This window comes from Panthera onca, chromosome B1 (genome assembly GCF_046562875.1).
Source record: "Panthera onca isolate mPanOnc1 chromosome B1, mPanOnc1 haplotype 2, whole genome shotgun sequence".
Taxonomy (NCBI): domain Eukaryota; kingdom Metazoa; phylum Chordata; class Mammalia; order Carnivora; family Felidae; genus Panthera; species Panthera onca.
In genome coordinates, this window is record NC_138342.1 from 91696664 (window position 1) to 91719942 (window position 23279).

The window sequence follows — 23279 nt, forward strand, 5'->3', positions numbered from 1 at the left end:
GATGAGGAACAGAGAGGGAGACACAGAATCCGAAGCAGGCTCCAGGCTATGAGCTGTCAGCATAGACCCCAACACAGGGCTCGAACCCATGAACCGTGAGATCATGACCTGAGCCAGAGTTGGACGCTCAACCTACTGAGCCAACCGGGCACCCCACAACAATGTAGGGTTTCTAAAAAATAAAGCAGAACTAATTGCTACTTTAATAATAATTATGATTGATGCAATCTAAATCCTTGTTGTTCAGCATCAGGGTAGAGAAGTTAACTTTACACATTAACCAAGTAAGAATGTTGCAGAATGTAAATGACAAACATTAAAGGGTTAGGGAAAAAAAAAAACATATACTTTCAGATCAATAGAGAAAAGTAAAGGAGTATTTTTTTAAAAATTAATTATTAGAATACAAGAAGGAAGCAAAGGAAAATCAAGATAAAGAGAAAACACAAAAAAAGGATGGCAGATACCCATAATTATCTGAGCTAACAATAAATGTAAACAGATTAAACTCAATTGTGAAAAGGACAGAAATCGCCCGTTAACAACATAGACTGAGGATTCGACTACCCATACAAACGATCTCATTGAAAACAGTACTGAAAGTTATACTGAGCAAAATCCAGTATTTTTTGGTACTAAAAAAAAAAAGAAGGAATAAGAATGCAGAAGAAATATTGAACAAGGAAATGAGTAAAATACAAGAATAGAAGTGAATAAAACTTGATATTTCAAACCCTGTCGTATGCACCTCTTACTGTGGAATGTGTGGCACAGGCAAGTACGCTCCTCGGTTAGATCATTGTTTTGCTTTGAAGCTTGTCCTTGGGTTTGTTAGAGTTTGACCCTGTGGTACATCATGGTTAGCACCTCACACTGAGCTCTTGAGCGTTCGTTCGTGATTTCTTTTTGCTTCTTTGTACTCCCCCCCCCCCCCCCCCCCCCCCCGCACAAATCAAACTAATACATAGTATCTCATTTTTTATGAACCGCTCTGACTTGTCTCTAGATTACATTTTAAATCTGCCTAACAAAAATTGCATGTTGTAGCACACAACGGGCAGTTATCTTAACTAGCGCTTGAGTCTCAGGTACCACATGAATCATTAGTGTTAAAATAAATTTTTCTTTTTGATTTGGATTGTCCAAGAGTAGTTTATACATGTTTGAAACAGAACAGAAAGAGAAGTAATGCATACAGCATTTGGCTAATAACCAGCAATAACTTCCACATATTGAGTTGAGTAGCTCAGCAAGACCACGTTTATATCCCTTGGGAGCACTTGGCATTTAAGCAGGTCTTTCCTTCATTGTCTGAACTGAACTCAGCAGGATCCCTGAAATTATATTCATGTGTGTGTGTGTGTGTGTGTGTGTGTGTGTATTTTCATTCCTTTCTTCCTTTCCTCAGTTCTCTTCTTTCCTTTATTCATTTCAACAAGGAAAAACTTTCAGGAGCAAACAATGAAGGACTACAACCCATATAGAAGATATTAGACGAATTTGCTTGTCTGTTACCAAACATGTTGACATGTTGAAATATTAGAGTATATTGGCTTAAAAGTACATTATTTACAGTTAATAAATTGGTTTTGGCATCATTGTATGAATGCAGTTTCTTAATATTTGTGATAGAAGTACTTAATATTTTTTTCTCTTGTTAGGTCACTTGTGCTGTGAAGCCTTTTTTATTTTACATGGGTTCCAATAGCATAGAGCTGGTTTTAACAAGTACTGTCTGTATCTTCCAAGGTCCCCTTCCTTGCACTTCATCTGGAAACAGAACTCACTACTTCCCCCAGGTGTGGACACAGCAGAGGATAACCTGTGCCAGGTGCAGTTCCGCATCCTGTTTCCCACACGATGATGGTACTGCCTATGCAGTGAGGCAGTTTAAAGAACGGGGGCTCCTAACTGCTTGTTTTGGTCATTTATTAACAGACTTTAGACAGATTACCTAACCTCCTTGTGTTCAAGTATTCTTAAAATATGGGAAACGACGTGCACATGGATGTTTATAGCAGCTTTATTTATAATTGCCAAATCTTAGAGGCATTCAAGATACCCTTCGGTAAGTTAGTGGATAAATTGTGGTATATCCAGACAATGGAATATTATTCAGCACTAAAATGAAATAAGCAACATGGACAATAATATTAAAATCATCAAACTTGGGGCATCTGGGTGGCTCAGTTGGGTAAGTGTCTGACTTCGGCTCAGGTCATGATCTCAGTTTGTGAGTTCGAGCCCTGTATTGGGCTCTGTGCTGACAGCTTGGAGCCTAGAGTCTGCTTTGGATATTTCTCTCTCTCTCTCTCTCTCTCTCTCTCTCTCTCTCTCTCTCTCTTCTCTGTCTGTCTCTGTCCCTGTCCCTCCCCTGCTTACACTCTGTTTCTGTCTCTCAAAAATGAGTAAACATTAAAAAAAATTTTTTTTAAATCATCAAGCTTGCTGAGAGACTATATCTTAATTATTCCTACCCCCAAAAAGAAATGGTAATTATGTGATCGGTGCTATTAATATGGCAATCATATTACAGTATATAAATGTATCAAATCAACATGTCATATACCTGTAATGTACACAATGCTGTGTATCAAATACATTTCAATAAAAAACTTAAAAAAGCTATCAAGCCATGAAAAGTAGAACCACCTTAAGTGCACATACTAAGTGAAAGAAGCCAATCTGAAGGCTACTTACTGTATGATTCTAACTGTACGACCACGTTCTGGAAAAGGTGAAACTGTGGAGGCAGTAGAAGGACCAGTGGTTGCCAGAGGTTGCAGGGAGAGAGGGAGGCAGAGCACATAGGAGTTTTAGGGCAGTGAAATTATCGGGTGAGATGCTGAGGTGGTGAGCACAAGTCGCTAAGCACGTGTTGAAACTTGTAGAATATACAGCCAAGAGTGAACCCTAATGTAAACTGTGGACTTTGGGTGAAAATGATGTATCAGTGTAGGCTCACACATTGTAACAAATGTACCACTCTGGTACTGGATGTTGATATGTGGGGGAACTGGCGGGTGGGGTGAGAACTCTCTGTACACTGCTTAATTTGCTGTTCTAAAATTGATCTAAAATATAAAGTCTGTTTTTGAAAATAGAAGGGAGGGGCATGCTGGATTAGCCCCCACAGGCTCTTGTTTATCAACTTGTGTATCAACTCCTGTTCTCTAGTCACTTCCTATTATATCAGTGCTAAGCTAATTTTCTCGATAAATTGAGTGATAAATACATTTGAGTGGAAAAAAGGATGGGAAGTAATAGTACATCTCTCATATCGTTGCTGGAAAGATTAGGAGACTGCCTGTAAAACATTGAGCTATACAAAGAGGGTGAGAAGAGTATTCAAGATGGAGAACAGCATGTACTACATTCCTGAGATCTGAGAAACTTGTGTTCTAGGATTGAGAGATAACCAGTAGGATCAGAGTAAGGCAAGCAAGGAAGAGAGGGATGAGATGAGACTGGTGAGACATGCAGTGTCTAAGTCATATAGCATCACATTGGCCATGATAAGCTTTTATTTTGTTGAAGCCTAAAGGGCAGCCATTGAAAAATTTTAAGCAGTGGAGTGGGGTCATTCTATTTAAAGATCACCTTTGTTGCTTTGAGGAGGGCAGCTTGGAGGAGAGAAAGGGGGGAAGTAAGTAACCAAGTTTGGAAACTATTACAATAGATCATGCTTGGCCTGGACCAGAGCATTAGCAAAAAAAAAAAAAAAAAAAAAAAAAAAAAAGTGGATGAACTCTGCAGGTTGAAGAGTTCGGTTGATGGAATTCATGGCATCAAGAATGATTCCTGGGTTTGACTTGAGCAGCTAGCAAGATGGTGGGTCAGTTACTGCAGGGAGAAGGTGGACCCAGAGGAAGAGATTTCAGGGGGAAATCAAGTTTTGTTCTGGATAAATCTAGTTTCAGATGTATGTGGTGATGCAAGGGGAAATGTTAGTCCAACGTTTGGATGTCCTACGCTGAACCTGGGGAGAGGTCTGACTAGAGAGTTGAGGGACTAGAGATAGAAGCCTGCTGGTAGTATGTTAAAGAGTGAATGGGAGTTGAGGATGAGGCGGCGTAGACAAGCTGGAAAGGTTTGGCTGAAGAGAGCATGTGAATGGGGCAGCAACCGGAGGTCTATGTGGTTAGTGGAGGGTCTGGAACTTTTTAAAGAGGAGAGAGAGCAGAGCATATTTACCTACTACATCTGTAGTGTGAGAGTGGTAGAGGGAGTTAAGATTTTGAGAAAGTCTGAGATGTAGAAGATGGAGAGCATCTGAGGAGGGCTTGGCCTGTGGGGAGGAAGGTCACTTGATTGCAAGAGAAGGGAAGGAAGTGATAGTAAAACTAGAGTTCTGTAGTTTTTACGGCAGGAAGATGAGGGAGTTTAGGGTATGAGTTGGCCGTGGAAGGTAGGTACACTGGGCAGGGCTTTCCAGGCAGGGATGGTAAAAAGGGCAAAGGCAAAGAAGCATGCCACAGTGTGCAGTAGTCAGGAAACGGCAGTACTTGCGCACGTCTGGAATCGAGGGTTGGGAAGCGGGTGGTGCTGGTGATGGTAAGGTGAGACTGGAGAACCGGACAACAGTCAGCTCATGGAAAGTTTTCTTGGGAACAGTTTCTCTTTGTAATAGAAAAATAGAGGTTCTTAAATCTAGAAATAGTTTGGCTTTATATGACTTCAGAAGATTGGAATAGGTCTTAATGTGGAAGGGATTGGTGGGAGGGCCAGTTAGGAAGCTGCTGCAGCGACCTGGGTGAGATGACATGGACCTGAATGAGGGCGGTGGAGGTAGAGACAGGGGGAGAGGGTGGCTTTGGTGACTCCGTGTGAATTAGAGCCAGTAGACCTTAGTGGCAGTTCAGCTGTAACTGCTGGTCTACCAGCTGATTTTTTGGACTATTGTTGTTTAGGATAGCCCTCAGTCCTCTAGTTCTAATAGCCGGTCAGTAGTGGTGTGAGTTCATCAAGGAATAAAGGAGAGGAGCAGCGCTATGGAGGAACAAGGAAGCTCAGTTTAGGAGATACTGAGCTTGAGATACCAGTGGGCTGTCCCAATGAGGACATCTGGTGAGCCTCCAACAGGAATCTCGTTGCTCCCGGGACACCCGATGTGATGTGTCTGTTATTGTTTGATTCTGAACCTTAGGAAGATTTGCTTGTTTGGGGTTCAGACTACTATTAATTTGGTACTGAGTAAAACAACATGAAGCAAAGAAAATATTCCCAAAAAGAAAATTGATAATACACTATCAGGATTCCAAAACTATTACTGCCTCATGATCTAATCATACTGCACTCTAAAGAAAAAAATGCAAACAAAGATTTATGTGCAAAGATGTTTAGAATCAGTTTAGCCGCAATGGTGGAAAATTGAATACGATACATAGATAATAAATTGGAAGGTATACTTTGGTGTTACTGTGGTAATTCTAGATGATGGGTTTTTTGGTGACTTTTCTTTTTGTGCATCTGTGATGTGTAGATTTTCTAAAATGAGCATGCGTTCCTTTCTGATGAGGAAAAATCTATAGAAATAGTGTATAAAATGGAACTGTCCAACAGTAGGTAAATAGTAAATTTTGGCACACCCATAGGATAAGTGGTTATAGAACATTTAAAATTTTGTTTATGAAAAATCTTTGAGGTAGGTGAGTGCTTATAAAACATTAATGGTCAGCTCTCTGTGGACTACGATTACATGAGTGTCTATATCTGTAGAAAGGCTGGAATAAAAAGCCAGGGGGTGGTGGGATTGTAGATGCTTGTCTATTTCTCAAGTTGCCACAATTTTCTTTTCTTACATTTCTTTTTGTCTTTTTTTTTTTTAATTTTCTAGTTTTTAAAGGGCTTTTTACTGCTTTTTTTCTACTTTCCTTGAAAAATTTTTTTTTTCCCCTACCACATTAGAAACTGTAGATTGAGTAGTTTCCTTTAAGTGTTTAACGTACACATGTAATTACAACTTTTTAAACAAAGTCTTACGTTTTCATTGTCTTTGCCCTCCTCCTGAATTTGACAAGGATCTTCACATGTTCTAAGAATCCGTTCATTGTAACACACCCAACCTTGTTTAGTTTTCCACTCATTTTAACATCAAAAGATGGTTTAAAAATTCTTAAAATGAGTTGTTTATTTACCACCATATTTTATAGCTTTGGTGTTTGTATCAATTTCCTAGGGCTTCCATAACAGATTGGGTGACTTAAACAACAGCTTTGTTTTCTTACAGTTCTGGAAGCCAGAAGTCTGAAGGAAAGGTGTTGGCAAGTTTGGTTTCTTCTGAGGCCACTCTCCTTGGATTGTAAATGGCCATTTTCTCATGGTGTCCTCGCAGGGTCTTTCCTCTGTGTGTGCACATGTCTGTTTCTGAATCTTCTCTTATAAGGACACCATTTATACTGGATTAGGGCCCACACTCATGTCCTCATTTTGACTTTATTACCTCTTTAAAATACATTTACATTCTTAGGTCCTGGACATTAGGACTTCAACATGAATTTGTGGGTTTGAGGGAAGACATGACACAATTCAGCCCGTTAATGGTGTTCTCTTGCATTCTGCTTCCATCTGGGTTTAGTTCCATTCTTCCTGAAGAAGTTCTTTAATAAAGATGTATAGGAGAGAAACTGTCATCTCTGTATATCTGAAAGCTCTTCATTTCCTTCAACCCTAAGTAAATATTCCTGAGTATAGTGTTCTGGGTCGATGGTTATTTTCCCTTAGCACCTTAGAGATATTCATATGTTTATTTAACATATTTATTGAGCCCCTAGATTGTGTGTCAGGTGCTGGGGATACATAACAGCCATGAACTGGACCACCTCCCTGTCTGTGCCCAGGGAGCATGCACTCTAGTGGGAGGAAAGGGAATAGCATTTGTACAGGTTGTTGTCATTTCTCTAGGGTAAACAGCTACGGGTGGAATTGTTGGGTCACCCAAAAAACTGCCAGAGGTTTTCCAGAATGGTTGTGCCATTTTACATCCTTGCCAGTAATGTGTGAAAATTAATTCCTTTTTAAAGTTTCTGTATCCTTCTGTGCTGTGCCTGGTGAAATATTGCCTAGCTCATTAGTTTTCTATTGATTTTATCCAGTCTAATATTTTTCTAGTCCATTAATCTGGCTTTCTGACACATATGTAGAGTTATTTTTCTGTTTCCAGAAATTCTAATTAGTTGATCATAGTTTCTTGTTTTATTTCTATTAGTTTAGTATGATAATTTTTTTGTTGATTTTTCTGGAAGCTAATTCTCCCTTTTATCTCTTTGAAGACCCTAAATATAATTTACATTAAAGTCTGTTTTGGATGACTCTCATTTTTATTTTCCATAAATGGAATTAATCTTCAAAGTAAATTTGTTGGTTCTTTCTTAGCATTTAATTTCTCATAAATTAGAATTTTGGATTATAGACTCTAGGAGTTTATTTTTCATTCTGTACTCACCCCTTCTGGCTAGTAATTTTACATTGCTTAAAATTGGGATCCTATGGCCAGAGCCCAGAATCGGCTCTTAAATTGCCATCTTAACATCCCTGTACTGGAATGTTGCAGCGTTATTGGAGATTCCACAGATCAAGTCATTAGATTATTCGAAGGCTTAGGGCACCTGGGTGGCTCAGTCAGTTAAGTGTCCAGCTCTTGATTTCAGCTCAGGTCATGATTTCAGGGTCATAAGATCAAGACCCCACATCAGGTTCCATGCTTTGCATGGAGCCTGCTTAATATTCTCTCCCTCCCCCTCTGCCCCTCCCCTGCTCCCTCTCACTATCAAAAAAATAAATAAATAAATATCACTGGAAGGCATGCCATGGGTTGCTTTTAGTTCCTTCTACCCTAAAAGAGTCAAACTCTCAGGTACTTCTTACAATTTTCAGAAAAAAAGGTAAAAATATGACTGTCACGGAGTTATAAAAATGAACACATATTAAAGAATTTACTTAACTCTTAGGAAGTAAAGGAACCAGGCAGATGTTATATTCAGCCAAAAGGAAGAATGAAAAGTGCACAAAATTAGATGGAAAAAATAATTTTAAAATGAATTGCAGTTAGAGATAAAACTGGTTAGGGGTGTGTGTGAGTAGTCAATTGGATCACTACCAGATTGGACGAAATTTATATACTTATCCGTTAATTACCTGTGGTTTACAGATCGTTGCGGAATGGCTCCAAACCGGTACAAGGGCCAGAGTGTCTTAACTTGAAAAAGTGTGCTGTAGACAAGGTACATTTTTCTGTTGAAACACTTTCTTCCATAGGACCCAGAATCTAGCTGACTATCCACTTGGGCCTCACTTGTCACATTGTGTTTCTGTCTTGTTTCTGGTACAAGGAGATATGTATGATGGTTTTGAATAGAACAGAGGGGTCCCTTAAGTGTGAATTTATACCACCATCTTGAATGGAAACTGCATCTTGATTTTATTAACAGTAATAAAGATAATTAAAATATGGCAGAGCTCTAGAAAAAGTCTAATCTTGTTAATTGACCCCAACACATGCTCATTATATATCTTCTTTCTGTTAACGTCTGCGCCCATTTACTTGAAGGCTCAAACAAACCTCTCCCATATTAATGATTTCCTTTTGTCCTCTTCAAACTAGAGCTGTCTCCTCTTTCTCATAACCCATGTCTTCCTGCACCCTCTGCCTGTCAAAGATCAGGGGAGCTGGTATATCTTGAAGCTTGGATTCCAACTTGTTCTAACTGCAAAGCCTGTGTTCTGTCCAGGAGACCATCACCTTGCAGGAAGATTTAAAGAAGAAATGGCTTTTGAGCTGGACCTGGAGGGAATGACAGGATTTGCTAGGCAGAAGTGGATAAAGAAGGCACTTTAATGATAAGTCCATGGCTCTTGGCTTGTTTCACTGCGGCCTAAGTTCGTGCTGTAAGAGAACAGTACGTGATAAAGCTGTGGAGGTGGGTTGGTCCACACTGCCCTTGCTGAACTCATAAACTGTGCCTTATACTTTGTTTCACTTAATCTTTATACCAGCTCTACAAGGTAGAGAATTCCCACCTAACCCTTGAGAAAACCAAAGCAGAGTTAGCCCTATGACTTCTGTGATCTCCCAGCTGTTAAGTGGCTGAATTGACTTTAGAATCCCAGTTTTTGCATATCCAGGGCCACTGTTCTTTCTACTTTACATAGGCTGTTGAAGTCTAAGGAGTTTTCAGCAGGTTGTAAAGTGATTAGAATTATATTTAGGAAAAATACATACTGAAGAGAAGCCCGAGTCCTCTTTTGTCATGATACTGAGTGTCCTTTGAAGGCAGTAACCCTTGACCCAGCACTAAACACTTGGTATTCAAAATGATTTTGTGCAGAAATTTCACATAGTTCCCTGAAAGCCATGGAGGGTCCCCTAGAACTCAGCTACTCAGACTCAGAGCATAATCTTCACACCCTTACTTCAGACCTACTAGATCAGGAATCCCAGGGTGAAGTCCAGGAATCTGTGTTTTTAGCAAGCCCTATCTTCTTAACAACAGATGGTATTGGAATATTCAGGTGATTCTTTAAAAAAAATTTTTTTTTAACTCTCTTCCTTATTTTTCCCTTTACTCCTTCTTTCCTTTTTTCACTTTCATTTTTCCCGCCAACACTTTCTTTTTTATTAAAATTTTAAAAATGTTTGTTTCTTTCTGAGAGAGAGACAGAGTGCGAGCGGGGGAGGGGCAGAGAGAGAGGGAGACACAGAACCCAAAGCAGGCTCCAGGCTCTGAGCTGTCAGCACAGAGCCCGATGCGGGTCTTGAACTCACGAACCGCGAGATCACGGTTAAGCAGCCGAAATTGGATGCTTAACCAACTAAGCCACCCAGGCACCGCTCTTTTTAAAAATTTTTAATGTTTATTTATTTTGAGAGCAAGTGAGCACACGAGCAGGGGAGGGGCAGAGAGAGGGAGACGGAGAATCCCAAGCAGGCTCCACACTATCAGCACAGAGCCAGACGCAGGGCTCAATCTCACAAGCCATGAAATCGTGACCTGAGCTGAAATAAAGAGTTGGATTCTTAACCCACTGAGCCACCCAGGCTCCCCTATTCAGGCGATTCTTAGAGGCATACACATGCTTGAGAAAGCCTTGGTATTTTTCTCTGGCTGCTTTGCCTTTCAGCATTTCCTGGGTGACAAGTGGTTGCCTCTAAAATGATTTCCTCCATAGTAGACCAGAAACTTCATCAGCACATTAAGTGATAATGGGTACTTCCTGATGAGGAATTATCACTGGCATCTAGGAACCTGACTCATAGACTGTCTGGCTTTATACAGACCCTAGCATAAAATTTAGTATGTAAAAGTGGTCATCTATAGAAAAAAGTCTGGACAGATACATGCCAAATCACTGTTAGAAAATTATGCATGGCACTTGTGGAAGAATGGTAAGGTAGACTTTATTCAGGGAGACCACAGCAGTGGGGTTTTGCAGTGGGGGGAGAGATGGGCTCAAGTCTGAATACAACAAGGAAAAAAACGGGAATTTATTTCCAAGGAGCAAGGTGAGGTGGCGGTAGGAGCAGTGGATGGAAAGTTACCAGGATAGGGTAATTCTGTGCTAAACTGACCTACCAGGATTCTTGCTGAAGCCTGACTAGAATGATCAGATAATACCAATACCTGGGGGATTGTGGGGAATGAGGAATTTGATTAGATATCGGGTGGGGGGGGGGGGAGGATTCTGGCTAAACTGACAGGATTCTTGCTAAAACTGGGTTCTTAGAGGACATGCCCAAGGATGGGGCTCCATCAGGCTTAGAGGAGCTGGACTAAAGTTTAGTCAAGAAGAGAGTCTTTATCACCACTAACAGCGATGATCTCTGGGGGAAGTTGTGGGATGGTACAGAGGTAAGGGAAAGGCTTTTAATTTTTATGCCCTACATTTTTATTAGACTTTTATACATAGAGAATCATATCATTAAATGCATTTATATTACTTTTTTTTTTCTTTAACATTTATTTATTTTTGAGAGACAGAGCACAAGCAGGGGAGGGGCAGAGAGAGAGCGAGACACAGAATCTGAAGCAGGCTCCAGGCTCTGAGCTGTCAGCACAGAGCCTGACATGGGGCTCGAACACATGAATTGTGAGGTCGTGACCCGAGCCGAAGTCGGAGCTTAACCGAATGAGCCACCCAGGCGCCTCTATATCATTAAATATTTTTAAAGAAGTATTTTGGTAGAGAATTGTGATGTGTTTTCAAGTGGATATATTTTTCTTAGTTTCTTATACTTTAACTAAAAGTAGTAGGAAACAAAAAAACAGTAGTACAACATCCAGTATGCAAACTTGGAAAACTTCTGCATATCTTTACTCATTGAGAGCTACATCTGTTTTAAGAAATAATCAGATTTTTTTTCTTTTTCATTGTATTATTTTTAGAAATAAAATTCAAATGAAGTCTTAAATTAATATGACAGATATCTTGTAACTAATAGCCTGTGTTGTGTTTAATACTAGAAATATGTATTTGGGTTTTTTTAATGTTTATTTTTGAGAGAGCATACAGCGGGGGGAGGGCCAGAAAGAGAGGGAGACAGAATCTGAAGCAGGCTCCTCACTGTCAGCAGAGCCCGACACGGGGCTCAAACTCATGAACCTGAGGTCATGACCCGAGCTGAAGTCTGACACTTAACCAGCTGAGCCACCCAGGCACCCCTAATACTAGAAATATATATTTGAATGTTTTGTTTCACTTACTGAGAACTTTGTTTTGATTTTGAGCATAATGGAAACATCATTTGAGTCACTCATTGTTTCATTTTTCATAGCAGTGAGCACATTTTTAACTACCTGATTTAACAGTGCCGACTCGCGTAAATGAAGGGTTGGAAATCCAATTTGGAAAAGAATTCTTCATTGCATAGTTACTGGAAAACTTATTGCTAGTAAACTCTTCGCAAGGTGATACAATAAAAAACAAAACGAAACAAAACTGGATGTTGTGACCATGGTACTAATTCTTCTGGAACAGGTTCTTTTGCCTGTGAACCGGGTTTTCAGTGCCCTTTCTTTCTACTGACTACCACAGTGTCTTTGTGCACATAGTGCACCATGATGTCATCTGGTCTTCCTTTGGGTCCAGTACAATTGTAAACGCAAGCACCAATGCTAAAACATGTTCCATAGAAAAGTGGCCATTTAGATGTTTTAGGACCAGCCATTCTATCAGGTAGAACTTTCTGTGATGATGGAAATGTTCTGTTTCGGTGCTAGCATGGTAGCCGCTAGGCACACGGAGCTCTCGAGCACTTGAAATGTGCAAAGATACTGAGAAACTGAATTTTTAGCGATAATTTTAATTTTAATGGTCACATGTGGCTAGTGCCTACCATATGGGACAAGAAAGCAGTCAGAAAGGTGTAGTGAGCTTCTCCAGGGGTTTATCTGGGAAGCTGAAGTTTTTATCATGCTGGTCCCGTAAGGTTAAAAAAAAAATCTTCTGGTAAAGACACTTATTTCAACTTTCCCACTTTTTCTAAAGAAGAAATAAACTTTCTTACAGGTTTTGTGTGTGAAGCCGTGTGGAAATCTAAAATACAGTCAATCACCTCTTTATAGTACAGTGGTGCCCCCTGATGGTAAGCTTTCTTATCACTTCTTTGATTCCTACGCTAATGTGTTTCCATTTTTCCAAATAAAAGGAGAAATATGGGTTTTGAACAAAAAGGACTTTCTTATGCCCCTCCATGTTCTCCCCACCCCACCCTTAGTTCATTTCCTCCCTCTCTGCTGCCATAATGTCTCTGATGTCTTTTGGCAAACTTCCACCCCATCGATCATAGGATTTATAGATGAATTAGAAAGTTTCTGCCTTGAAGAACTTAACTCTTCACCTGGCAAGACTTTAAGCAGATAATTATAATAAAATGTTATAGAATGCTAGAGAATATGTAAATTGTAGTATAATGAAGGCCCTATAGTAGTGCATTATTACAGGAATTCAGAGGGTTATGAATTCCATATTTAAGCGTTCCTATAGAATCTTGTATTTTAAAGTTGTTTTTTAAAAACTAAATTTTACCTATTCCTGTATTCCTACTTTTTTTTCCTTAACAGAAATAACCGTTAATTATAGACATGGCCTTCCCCTGATAACCCTTACTTTGCCATCCAGAAAAGAGCGTTGTCAATTTGTGGTCAAACCAATGTTATCAACAGTTGGTTCATTCCTTCGGGACCTACAAAATGAAGACAAAGGTGTCAAAACTGCAGCCATCTTGACAGCAGGTATATATATATTTTTTCAACTTGTCTTTTTTTTCTTCTTCTGAACCATTGTTTTGTTTCTGTTCTAGATAGTTGATTCTTTAATTCATTATATAATAAATGATTGACCTTTACTGTGTCCATTTTTGTATATCTGTGATATAAAAAAATTAACTCTGTTGAATAAAAAATTAATGGGATAAATTTAATGTACGTTTTAGTTACTTATTTCATAAACTTAGCCCCAAGGTTTTTTCTGAGAAAATTTTAATGACACAGAGGCTACAAATAGAGATAAATTACCAAATTTTCATTTTTATTTTATTGTAGTGTTACATGCTCAGAATAAACTTATTAAAGTGTTAATGATTACTGTTGCAGTTTTGAAAAGGAAATAAATATTCTTCCCTCTCCAAGTTCAGAACCAAATAAGGTATAGATACAGAAGTTGGAAAAATAGAAATTAAGAATTTATTTACTCAACAGATTGAGCATCTAATATATGCCAGGCAATGTGCTAGGTGCCAGAGGCAAAGAACAATAGAGATTAAAACAAAACAAAACAAAACAAAAAACACAAAACCTCCTGCTCTTATTGAGGTTGTATTTTAAGAGGAGAAAGAAAAAGATAAAGAAGTAAAATATGCAGTATGTCAGATAATGAATATTGCCAAGCAAGAGCAGAGCGGGGACAGTGGTGGGGAGGGAGGTGCTCTCCAGCGGGGGAGTGTAGTGTGGTGGTAGGTGCCCACGAATGGGGGGTGTGGGGGAGTGTGGTGGAGGGGGAGATGCTCACAGAGTGGGGGGCTGTGTGCTGTGGCAGGAGGTGCTTTCAGAGTGGGGGGCTGGGGGGGGAGGTATGGGGAGGAGATGCTTTAGGGGAGGTGGGGTTCCGGGGGTGGGGAGGGTGCCCGCTAAGTCACCCTGGAGGGAAGACCTGGAAGGGAAGAGGGAGCTGTGTAGATGGGAGAAGTTCAGCTGGCAGAGGCCCCATTGTGGGAGCCAGCCTCACTGTGACTGCAAAGGAGGCAGCTGGGTGGAGGTAAGATCAGAGGGACAGGTTAGGGAAAGCTTTTTTATGGGCTGTTGTAAGTACTTTGGATTTAACTGGAAGGGGAGCTTTCTTCCTGATGAAACCAGGATTAGAGAATAAGGTTTTAGTCCTGTGGCCACTGTGACCTAATACTTCATCCCTGAACTAGACTGAACCGTCACGGGAGCCCTGAACACCCGTGGACCATCACTACAGGGCCAGCGCACCTGCCTTCCTAAGCTCCTGAGAGCAGGCAGGTGTGAGCCCAGTGGGGCACTGAGCACAGTACTCGCCTGGTAGTATGTACCCTGTAAGCACCCCGTGAGTGAATGATACAAGCGAGGTGAAAGCAGTGAGTGAAGTGTATACCCAGCTTGTTTCTGAAAACCTAAGTAGCTTCGAAGCATAAAACACAAAGGAAAAGACTGGAGATCTTAGAGAAAAATGTCTCTTTGGACTGAGTGAAAACACTGTATTGGGGTTTAAATCGATACTTGCCCAAGAATAGGTGAGAAATGCAAGGCTGCATCATTAGCCCCTTCGAAGTGTTTTTTTTGCATCAGTCTTTTGCTGTTCCTGTATTAGTATAAAGGATAATGTAGTACTTCAACTGAGAAACCATACTCAGGTGATTTCCTTTTATAGTCCTATTTTAAGGAGCAGGTTTGAAGTCATTTAAATGTAAATTTTTAAATGACACTTGCAAAGTCACATAAAATGGTTGGGTGGTTACTGATCTTTAGAAAAAAAAAAAAAAGAGGCTGTGTGGGTGGAATTTGCCTGCATTTAATTTGGGCTTGAAAAGAGTGTTCGAAGCTTGTCACAGTTTTGCCCATAGTGTGGGTTGAATTATTTGGCAATTCCTGGGAAAATGATGTCACCCCAGCTGATGAACAGGAACCCAAACAGCCAAATTCGAGGAACAGACCCAGGTGCAAACTGACTCGCTGCCTTCTGGAACAAAAGAACTACAGAGAGCCAGACTGGAGGCAGACAGCCGGGTTCTTCCCAATTTTACAAGCAGCATTACTGTTGTCATGCATATTAATGTAGCTGAAATAGCTTTGGTTGAATGTAGCCAGGCAAATGCCACGCTAGGAGAAGATACATGTCCTGGACTTTATATCACTTCTATGTGGACTGTTCTAAAGGGAGAAACCCCTACCCAGCGCCAGTTTTTTGCTTTCTTAAAACCTGGATTACATTAAAGGTCAAAAATATAATACAAACTAGGCTATATGAGAGCTTATGCAAAGCACGCTGAGGTTAAAATTTTCCAAGAGATTTTTTTTTTTTTCTGAATTGTTCCTAGGATATTTGAAATTACTGTTAGAATCTTTCCTACCACTTTCTAACTCCATAAAATAAACTGCACACAAGCAGATTACCCTTTAGGTTTGATTATGTTTATTACCGTCCCTAGCACCCCCATCCTCTAGAAGCTTTGCCTCTATTCACCTTTCCCCAGCTAGAACAGCAGGGAGCCCTGTGTGGTAATGGTTGGCCATGTATTTGGCCACCTAGTTTTAACAAATCAGTCGCCTCTAATAATTTAAAAGTAGGCTTTTTAATGCTACCTGTGTGCCTTACACATTCCAGTCAGGGGCACAGCTGTATGTAGCAGATAATGGACTCTGGCTGAGCAGAGGAAGGTGTCAGCTCTGGAGATTGGCATTTGACAGAAAGCCAGGCTCAGAAGAAGGCAGGAAGCGAGGGAGGATGTGCGCAAAATCCAACTTAGCCTAAGATCCACCTGATGGGCTCCACTCATCTGCACCCCCACCCCCATGACACCTCCAGTGCTCTGGCTGTGCTGTGAAGAGTTCCCATCTCCCCTGAATCTTCACATGACCTTGGCAGAGACAGTCTCGCCAGGAACATCCACCTGGATCCCAGCTTCCCTGACAGCGAGAAAAGGGAGCACCTGCCTGCTCTGGCTGTCTAGTGTACTCAGAGGTAGAACAAGAAGGGAGGATTCCCACCCCCCACCCCATGGGAACAGTATTGGGTATTAGCCCCCCAAAAAGAAAATGTCCACTACTGTATTGTAAGGACCTGGGTTAGTATTTTTCTATATGTTGGAAAATGGTTCTTATGTTCTAAAACAAGGACGTAATTTTGCTTTGTGTATTTTCTTTCAGATGGCCGTGAAATTCCAGCTGCCACTTTAATGGAAATTTTGCTAATGAATGATTTTAAACTTGTCATTAACAAAATAACATATGATGTTCAGTGCCCTAAGAAAGGTAAGAAACACGACTGTGCAACTGTCTTAACATTTCCCTTTAGTGGTGGGACTTTTACAGGGAGTAAGCCTAAGAATCTTTTAAATTAACCAAATGACCAAGAAGGCTTTGGAGAACTGATGCCTAAGGTTTTCTAGCTGGGGTATGAATGATCAGTAGAAGTTGCCCAGCAGGGCTTTTAGTCTCATAGACTGTTTTTACACTTCTGAAACTTCACTTTAGGATCTTGAAATGCTTAATCTGAAATTAAGGCTTAGAAGTAGGCCTGAAAATCATGAATCTAAGTGTGTATTGTACAATGCTTAACTCTTTTTTTAAAAAAAGAGACTTGTTTTTTTTTTTTGTTTTTTTTTTTTAGAGTAGTTTTAGGTTTGTCGGCAAGATTGAGCAGATTAGTATATAGTTCCCATATTCTCTCTGTCCCCTGCCCTATAGCCCTCCCCACTATCAGGCACCAGAGTGGTATATTTGTTACAGTCTATGAGCCTACACCGGCCCATCATTATTACTCAAAGTTCATAGTTGACATTAGGGGTCACTCTTGGGTTTTGAAAAATGTATAATGACATATATCCACTATTATAGTCTCATCTAGAGTAATTCCACTACCCAAAGTCCTCCGTGATCTGCCTGTTCATCCTTCCCTCCCCCCTAACCTCTGGCAACCAGTAATCTTTTTACTGTCTCCATAGTTTTGTCTTTTTTTTTTAGAATGTTCTATAGTGGGTATCATATAGTAAGTATATAGCATTTGCAAGTTTTTGTGTGTACATAAGTTTTCAGTTCATTTGGGTAAACAGCAAGAAACAGGATTGCTGGATTGTATGTTAAAAGTATGTTTAGTTTTGTAAGAAACTGACAAATTTTCTTCCAAAATGGCTGTACCATTTTGCATGCCCATCCAGCAGTGAGAGTTCCTGCTGTTCACATCCGTGACGACCTTTATGGTTGTCAGTGTCTGGGTTTTGGCCATTCTCCTGGGTGTGTAATGATGGTAGCTTATATTTTTAACTTGACTTGCCTAATGGCATATGATTTCACATGCTTGCTGTATTCTTTGGTGAGGTGTCCGTTCAAGTCTTTGGCCCATTTTTAAAGCAGGTTGTCCATTTTTTAAATTGTTGATTTAAGATTGCTTCGTATATTTTGGGTAACAATTCATTAGCAGATCTCTCTTTTGCAAATATTTTTTCCCCAGTCTGTAGCTTGTCTTCTCATTCTCTTGGCATTGTCTTTTGTAGGGCAGAAGTTTTAATTTAATGAAGTCCAGTATATCATTTATTTCTTTCATGGTTTGTGCCTTTGGTACATGTAAAAAGTCATCATCATACCCAGAGGCATCTAGGTTTTCCCCAGTGTTCTAGGAGTTGTATAGTTTTGCATTTTGAATTAATTTTTGTGAAGGGTATAAGGTCTGAGTCTAGATTCTTTTTGTTTGTTTTTGCATGTGAATGTCTAGTTCTTCCAGCACCATTTGTTGAAAAAACTGCCTTTGCTCTATCGTATTGCCTTTGCTCCTTGGTCAGAGATCAGTTGACTATATTTATGTGGGTCTGTTTCTGGGCTCTGTATTTGATTCCATTGATCTGTTTGTTCTTTTACCAATACCATGCTGTCTTGACTCCTGTAGCTTTATAGTAAGCCTTGGAATCGAGGAGTGTCAGTTCTCTGATTTTATTCTTCTTCCGTACCAAGTTGGCCATTCTCGGTCTTCTGACCTTAGAATCAGTTTGTTGGTATCCACAAAATATCTTGCTGAGATCTTGATTGGGACTGTGTTGAATGTGTAGATGAAGTTGGGAAGAACTAATATCGTGTCAGTATGGAGTCCTACTTCCTGTGAATGTGGAATAGGTCTTGATTTATTAATTTCTTCTTTGATGTCTTTCACGAGAGTTTTATAGTTTTCCTCATAAAGATTTTGATCATAAGTTGTTACATTTATACCTAAGTATTTCAGTTTTTTAGGTGCCGATGTAAATGGTAATGTGTTTTTAATTTCCAGATTCCACTTGTTGATGTATATAAAGTGATTGACTTTTATATCATAGCCTTGTATCCTGCAGCTTTGCTATAATTGCTTTTTAGATCCAGCGGTTTTGTTTTGTCGATTCTTTCAGATTTTCTATGTAGACTATCAGGTCATCTGCAAACAAAGACACTTTTATTTCTTCACAATCTGTTCATCTTTTATATCCTTTTTTTATTTACTTGCATTAGCAAGAACTTACAGTGTGATTTTGAAAAGAGTAGTGAGAGGAGACCCCTTGCTTTTTTCCTGGTCTTATCAGGAAAGCTTCAAGTCTCTCACCAATAAATATGATGTTGGATGTTTTTATCAAGTTGAGGAAGTCTCCCTCTATTCCTACTTTGCTAGGGTTTTCATCATGAATAGGAATTGGATTTTGTCAAATGCTTTTCTGCATTTACTGGTATGACCATGTGACTTTTCTTTAGCTTACTGGTGTGATGGATTGCTTTAATTGAAAAGTTGAACCAACTTTCCATTTCTGTAATAAATCCCATTTGATCATGGTGCATAATTGTTTTTATACATTGTTGGATTCAACTTAATATTTTGTTGAGGATTTTTGCATCTTTGTTTATGAGCGATATTGGTCTTTAATATTCTTGTAATGTCTTTGTTCGATTTTTGCATTAGGGTAATTGCCACATGGAATGAGTTAGGAATTATTCCCTCTGCTTCTATCTCCTGGAAAGGATTGTAGAGGATTAGTATAATTTCTTACTTAAATGTTGAGTAGAATTTGAGTAGAATTCACCAGTGAACCTATCTGGACCTAGTGCTTTGCATTTTTAAAGGTTATTATTGATTCAATTTTAAAATAGATACAGGCCTATTCAGATTGTCTAGTAGTTCTTGTGTGTGTTTTGGCAGATTGTCTTTCAGTGAATGGGTCCATTTAATCTGGGTTATTAAATTTGCAAGCAAGGAGTTATTCATAGTTTCCTTTATTATCCTTTGAATGTTCCTGGGATCCATAATGATGTCCTATTTTTCATTTCTGATATTAGTAATTTGTGTCTTCTCTTTTTTTTGTTGGCCTGGCTAGGATTTTATCAAATTTATTGGTTTCTTCAAAGATATAGCTTTTAGTTTCATTGATTTTCTTTATTGATTATCTGTTCTCAATTTCATTGATTTCTGCTTTGATTTTTATTTCTTCTGCTTACATTGCATTTCATTTGCTTTTTTTCCAAATGGAAACTTTGGATTAGTGATTTTAGGTGTTTCTTCTTTTCTAATATATGCATTCAGAGCTATAAATTTCCCTCTGAGTACTGCTTTGTTTCATCCTACAAATTTTGGTAAGTTGTGTTTTCATTTTCATGTAGTTCAAAATATTGTCTAATTTTTCTTTATTTTTTCTTGGACCTGTGTATTACTTAGAAGTGTGTTAATTGCCAAATATTTTGAGATTTTCTAGCCATCTTTTTGATTTCTATTTGAATTGCGCTGTGGTCTGAGAGCGTATATTGTACGATTTATATTCTTTTGCATTTGTTTTGGATGTGGCCCCAAGTGAGGCTTATCTTGGTGAATGTTCAATGTGAGCTTGAGAAGAACGTGTATTTTCTGTTTTAGGATGAAATAGTCTATAGATGTTAATTCTATCTGTATGATTGATGGTAGTGTTGAGTTTAGCTGTGTCCTTGATGAGTTTTTTGTTGGCTAGATTGCTCCATATCTAATAGGTATTAAAGATTCCAACTATTACTGGATTTCTTTTCTCCTTGTGGTTCTATCAGTTTCATATTTTGACACTTTGTTGTTAATTACTAAGCGTTAAGGGTTGCTGTGTTTTCTTAGTGACTCTGTTATGTAATTATGTAATGCCTTTTTTATCCACGACAATTTTCCTTACTCTGAAGTCTGCTGTGTCTGAAATTAACATAGCTACTCCAGCTTTCTTTTTCCTTTATACATGTATATGTATATATATAAAATTTATATCCTATAATATATTAGTTTCATTTAAATATATATATAAAATTTGTATCCTATAATATATATTAGTTTCAGGTGTACAGCGTAATGATTTAGTATTACATATATTGCAAAATGATCACTGTAACAAGTCTAAGTTAATATACCGTTGTTGTTTTTCTTCCAGCTTGCTTTTGATTAGTGTTAGCATGATATATCTTCCTTCCTCCTTTTACTTTTAATCTATACGCGTCTTTGGGTCGCCTGGGTGGCTCAGTTGGTTGGGCGTCTGACTTCAGCTCAGGTCATGATCTCCCCATCCGTGAATTGGAACCCCGCGTCAGGGTCTGTGCTGACAGCTCAGAGACTGAAGCCTGCTTCGGATTCTGTGTCTGCCTCTCTCTCTGCCCCTTCCCCACTCGCACTCTGTCTCTCTTTCTCGAAAAAAGAAACAGAAAAAAGAAATACGTGTCTTTATATTTAAAGAGGATTTCTTGTAGACAACCTGTAGTTGGGCCTTTGTTTTTGTTTTTAAAAAAATCTTTTAGGGGCGCCTGGGTGGCTCAGTTGGTTAAGTGTCCGACTTCAGCTCAGGTCATGATCTCGTGGTTTGTGGGTTTGAGCCCTGCGTTGGGCTCTGTGCTGACAGCTCAGAGCCTGGAGCCTGCTTCGGATTCTGTGTCTCCTTCTCTCTCTGCCCCTCCCCCACTCATGCTCTGTTTCTCTCTCTCAAAATAAACATTAAAAAAAGTTTCAATTTAAAAAAATGTTTATTTAATGTTCATTTTGAGAGAGAGAGAATATGCACGTGATTGGGGGAGGGAGAGAGGGAGAGAGAGAGAATCCCAAGCAGGCTCCGTGTTGTTAGTGCAGAGCCCAATAAGGGGCTTGATCCCAGGACTGTGAGATCATGACTTGAGCCACAGTCAAGAGTCAGACGCTTAATGGACTGAGCCACCCAGGTGCCCCAGGCCTTGTTTTTTAATCTAGTCGAATCTGTCTTTTAACTGGTGATTCAGCCCATTGATATTTAAAAGTGATTATTGCTATATTTGATTAATATCTGTCATATTTTTATTGTCTATTTTTTGACCCTTTTCTTTATTCTTAATTTTGTCTTCCAGTCTTTGTCTGCCTTTTGTGGTTTTAATTGAGCATTTTATGATTCCGTTTTCTTTTGTAGCATATCAGTGATGCCTTTTTACTTTTTTTAATGGTTGCCCTAGATTTTGCAATATACATTTACAATTAATCCCAGTCCTCTTTCTTCCTTTCCTTTCCTTCCCCTTCCTTTCCTTCCCCTTCCTTTCCTTCCCCTTCCTTTCCTTCCCCTTCCTTTCCTTCCCCTTCCTTTCCTTCCCCTTCCTTTCCTTCCCCTTCCTTTCCTTCCCCTTCCTTTCCTTCCCCTTCCTTTCCTCCCCCTTCCTTTCCTCCCCCTTCCTTTCCTTCCCCTTCCTTTCCTTCCCCTTCCTTTCCTTCCCCTTCCTTTCCTTCCCCTTCCTTTCCTTTCCTTTCCTTTCCTTTCCTTTCCTTTCCTTTCCTTTCCTTTCCTTTCCTTTCCTCTTCTCTTTTTTCTATTCTATTCTATTCTATTCTATTCTATTCTATTCTATAAGTAATCTCTGTCCCCACTATGGAGCTTGAATTTACAACTCCCGAGTTTCACACTCTACAGACTGAGCCAGCCAGGAGCCCTTAAATCCACTTTCAAGTAACACTAGATACACTGTTTCACAGTACAAGTACCTTGTAATAATCATGTATTTCTAATTCTTTCTTCCCATCCCTTGTCATTCATTTCACTCATATATAAGCTGTAATCATTGAGTATATTTTTACTGCTATTATTTTGAACAGACTGTTTGGTAGATCAATTAATAAGAGAAAGGAAAAATAAATTTTAATTTTGTCTTCCCTTATTCCTCCTTTAATGTTGAATTCCTTTATTTGTATAGATCTAGGTTTCTGACCTAATATCATCTTATTTCCCTTTTAACACTTCTTGCAAGGTAGGTCTACTGGCAACAAATTCTCACAATTTTTGTTTGAGAGAGTCTTCATTTCTCCTTCACTTTTGAAGGATAATTTGGTGAGATACAGAATTCCAGGTTTGTGTGTTTTTTCTCGTGTCTACACAAAACGAACACCCTTTTTAGAATTTCCAAAAGCACAGAAGAGAGTTTTATTCCCGTCCGAGTTAGGACAGCTGCCTGGGTTACATAGGGGAGGGAGCTCTGGCAGAAGAATGTTTGGTGCAGGGTTATTTACATTGTTGAGGTTTTTTTTACATAAAAAGTTGCGAAGCATTAGACAAAGGACATTTCAGAAAGTTGTTGACCTAAAGTTTCTAGTATATGTGGGGCTGTAGGACTTTCATGTTAGGGGAAACAGGGAAGTTTCTTCCTTTTTCTTTTGTGTTCAGAATGCTCTTTTCAGCTCATTTTCTTTAATGAAGCAGATGTATGATGTGTGCTCAGGGCAGAAATGGAGCCCTTGCTTTGAGGTTTTGCCGAGTTATTTTGACCTTGGTAAACATCAAAGTATTGGGCCCAAGACATTAAGTTGAAGATTTCCTTTATCACTTTCAACATGAAGTTTTTGTTTCCTTCCTGCTTATATAGTTTCTGGGAGAAGTCCGATGTAATTTTTATTTTTGTTCTTCTGTAGGTAAGGTGAACACCTTTCCTCTGGTTCCTTTCAAAGTTTTTTTCTATATCTTTGGTTTTTACCTTGCCTTACAATTTTTTGTTGAAAGCCAGACACAATGTGTTGGGTGGTAGAAACTGAAGCATGTACGTCTTTCGTGTGAGGTTTTACGTGTCTCTGGCTAAGAGATGGTTTAC

The 23279-nt window shown here is 39.3% G+C and overlaps 1 protein-coding gene across 1 annotated transcript in view; it reads left to right on the forward strand.

Moving 5' to 3' along the window:
- MCUB (mitochondrial calcium uniporter dominant negative subunit beta) overlaps positions 1-23279 on the forward strand; it is a 90919-nt gene that overhangs the window by 57728 nt on the left and 9912 nt on the right. The window contains 3 exon segments of the mRNA XM_081795561.1: positions 12505-12580; positions 13059-13229; positions 16383-16487. Of these exon segments, the coding sequence (XP_081651687.1) occupies positions 12505-12580; positions 13059-13229; positions 16383-16487 (352 nt within the window).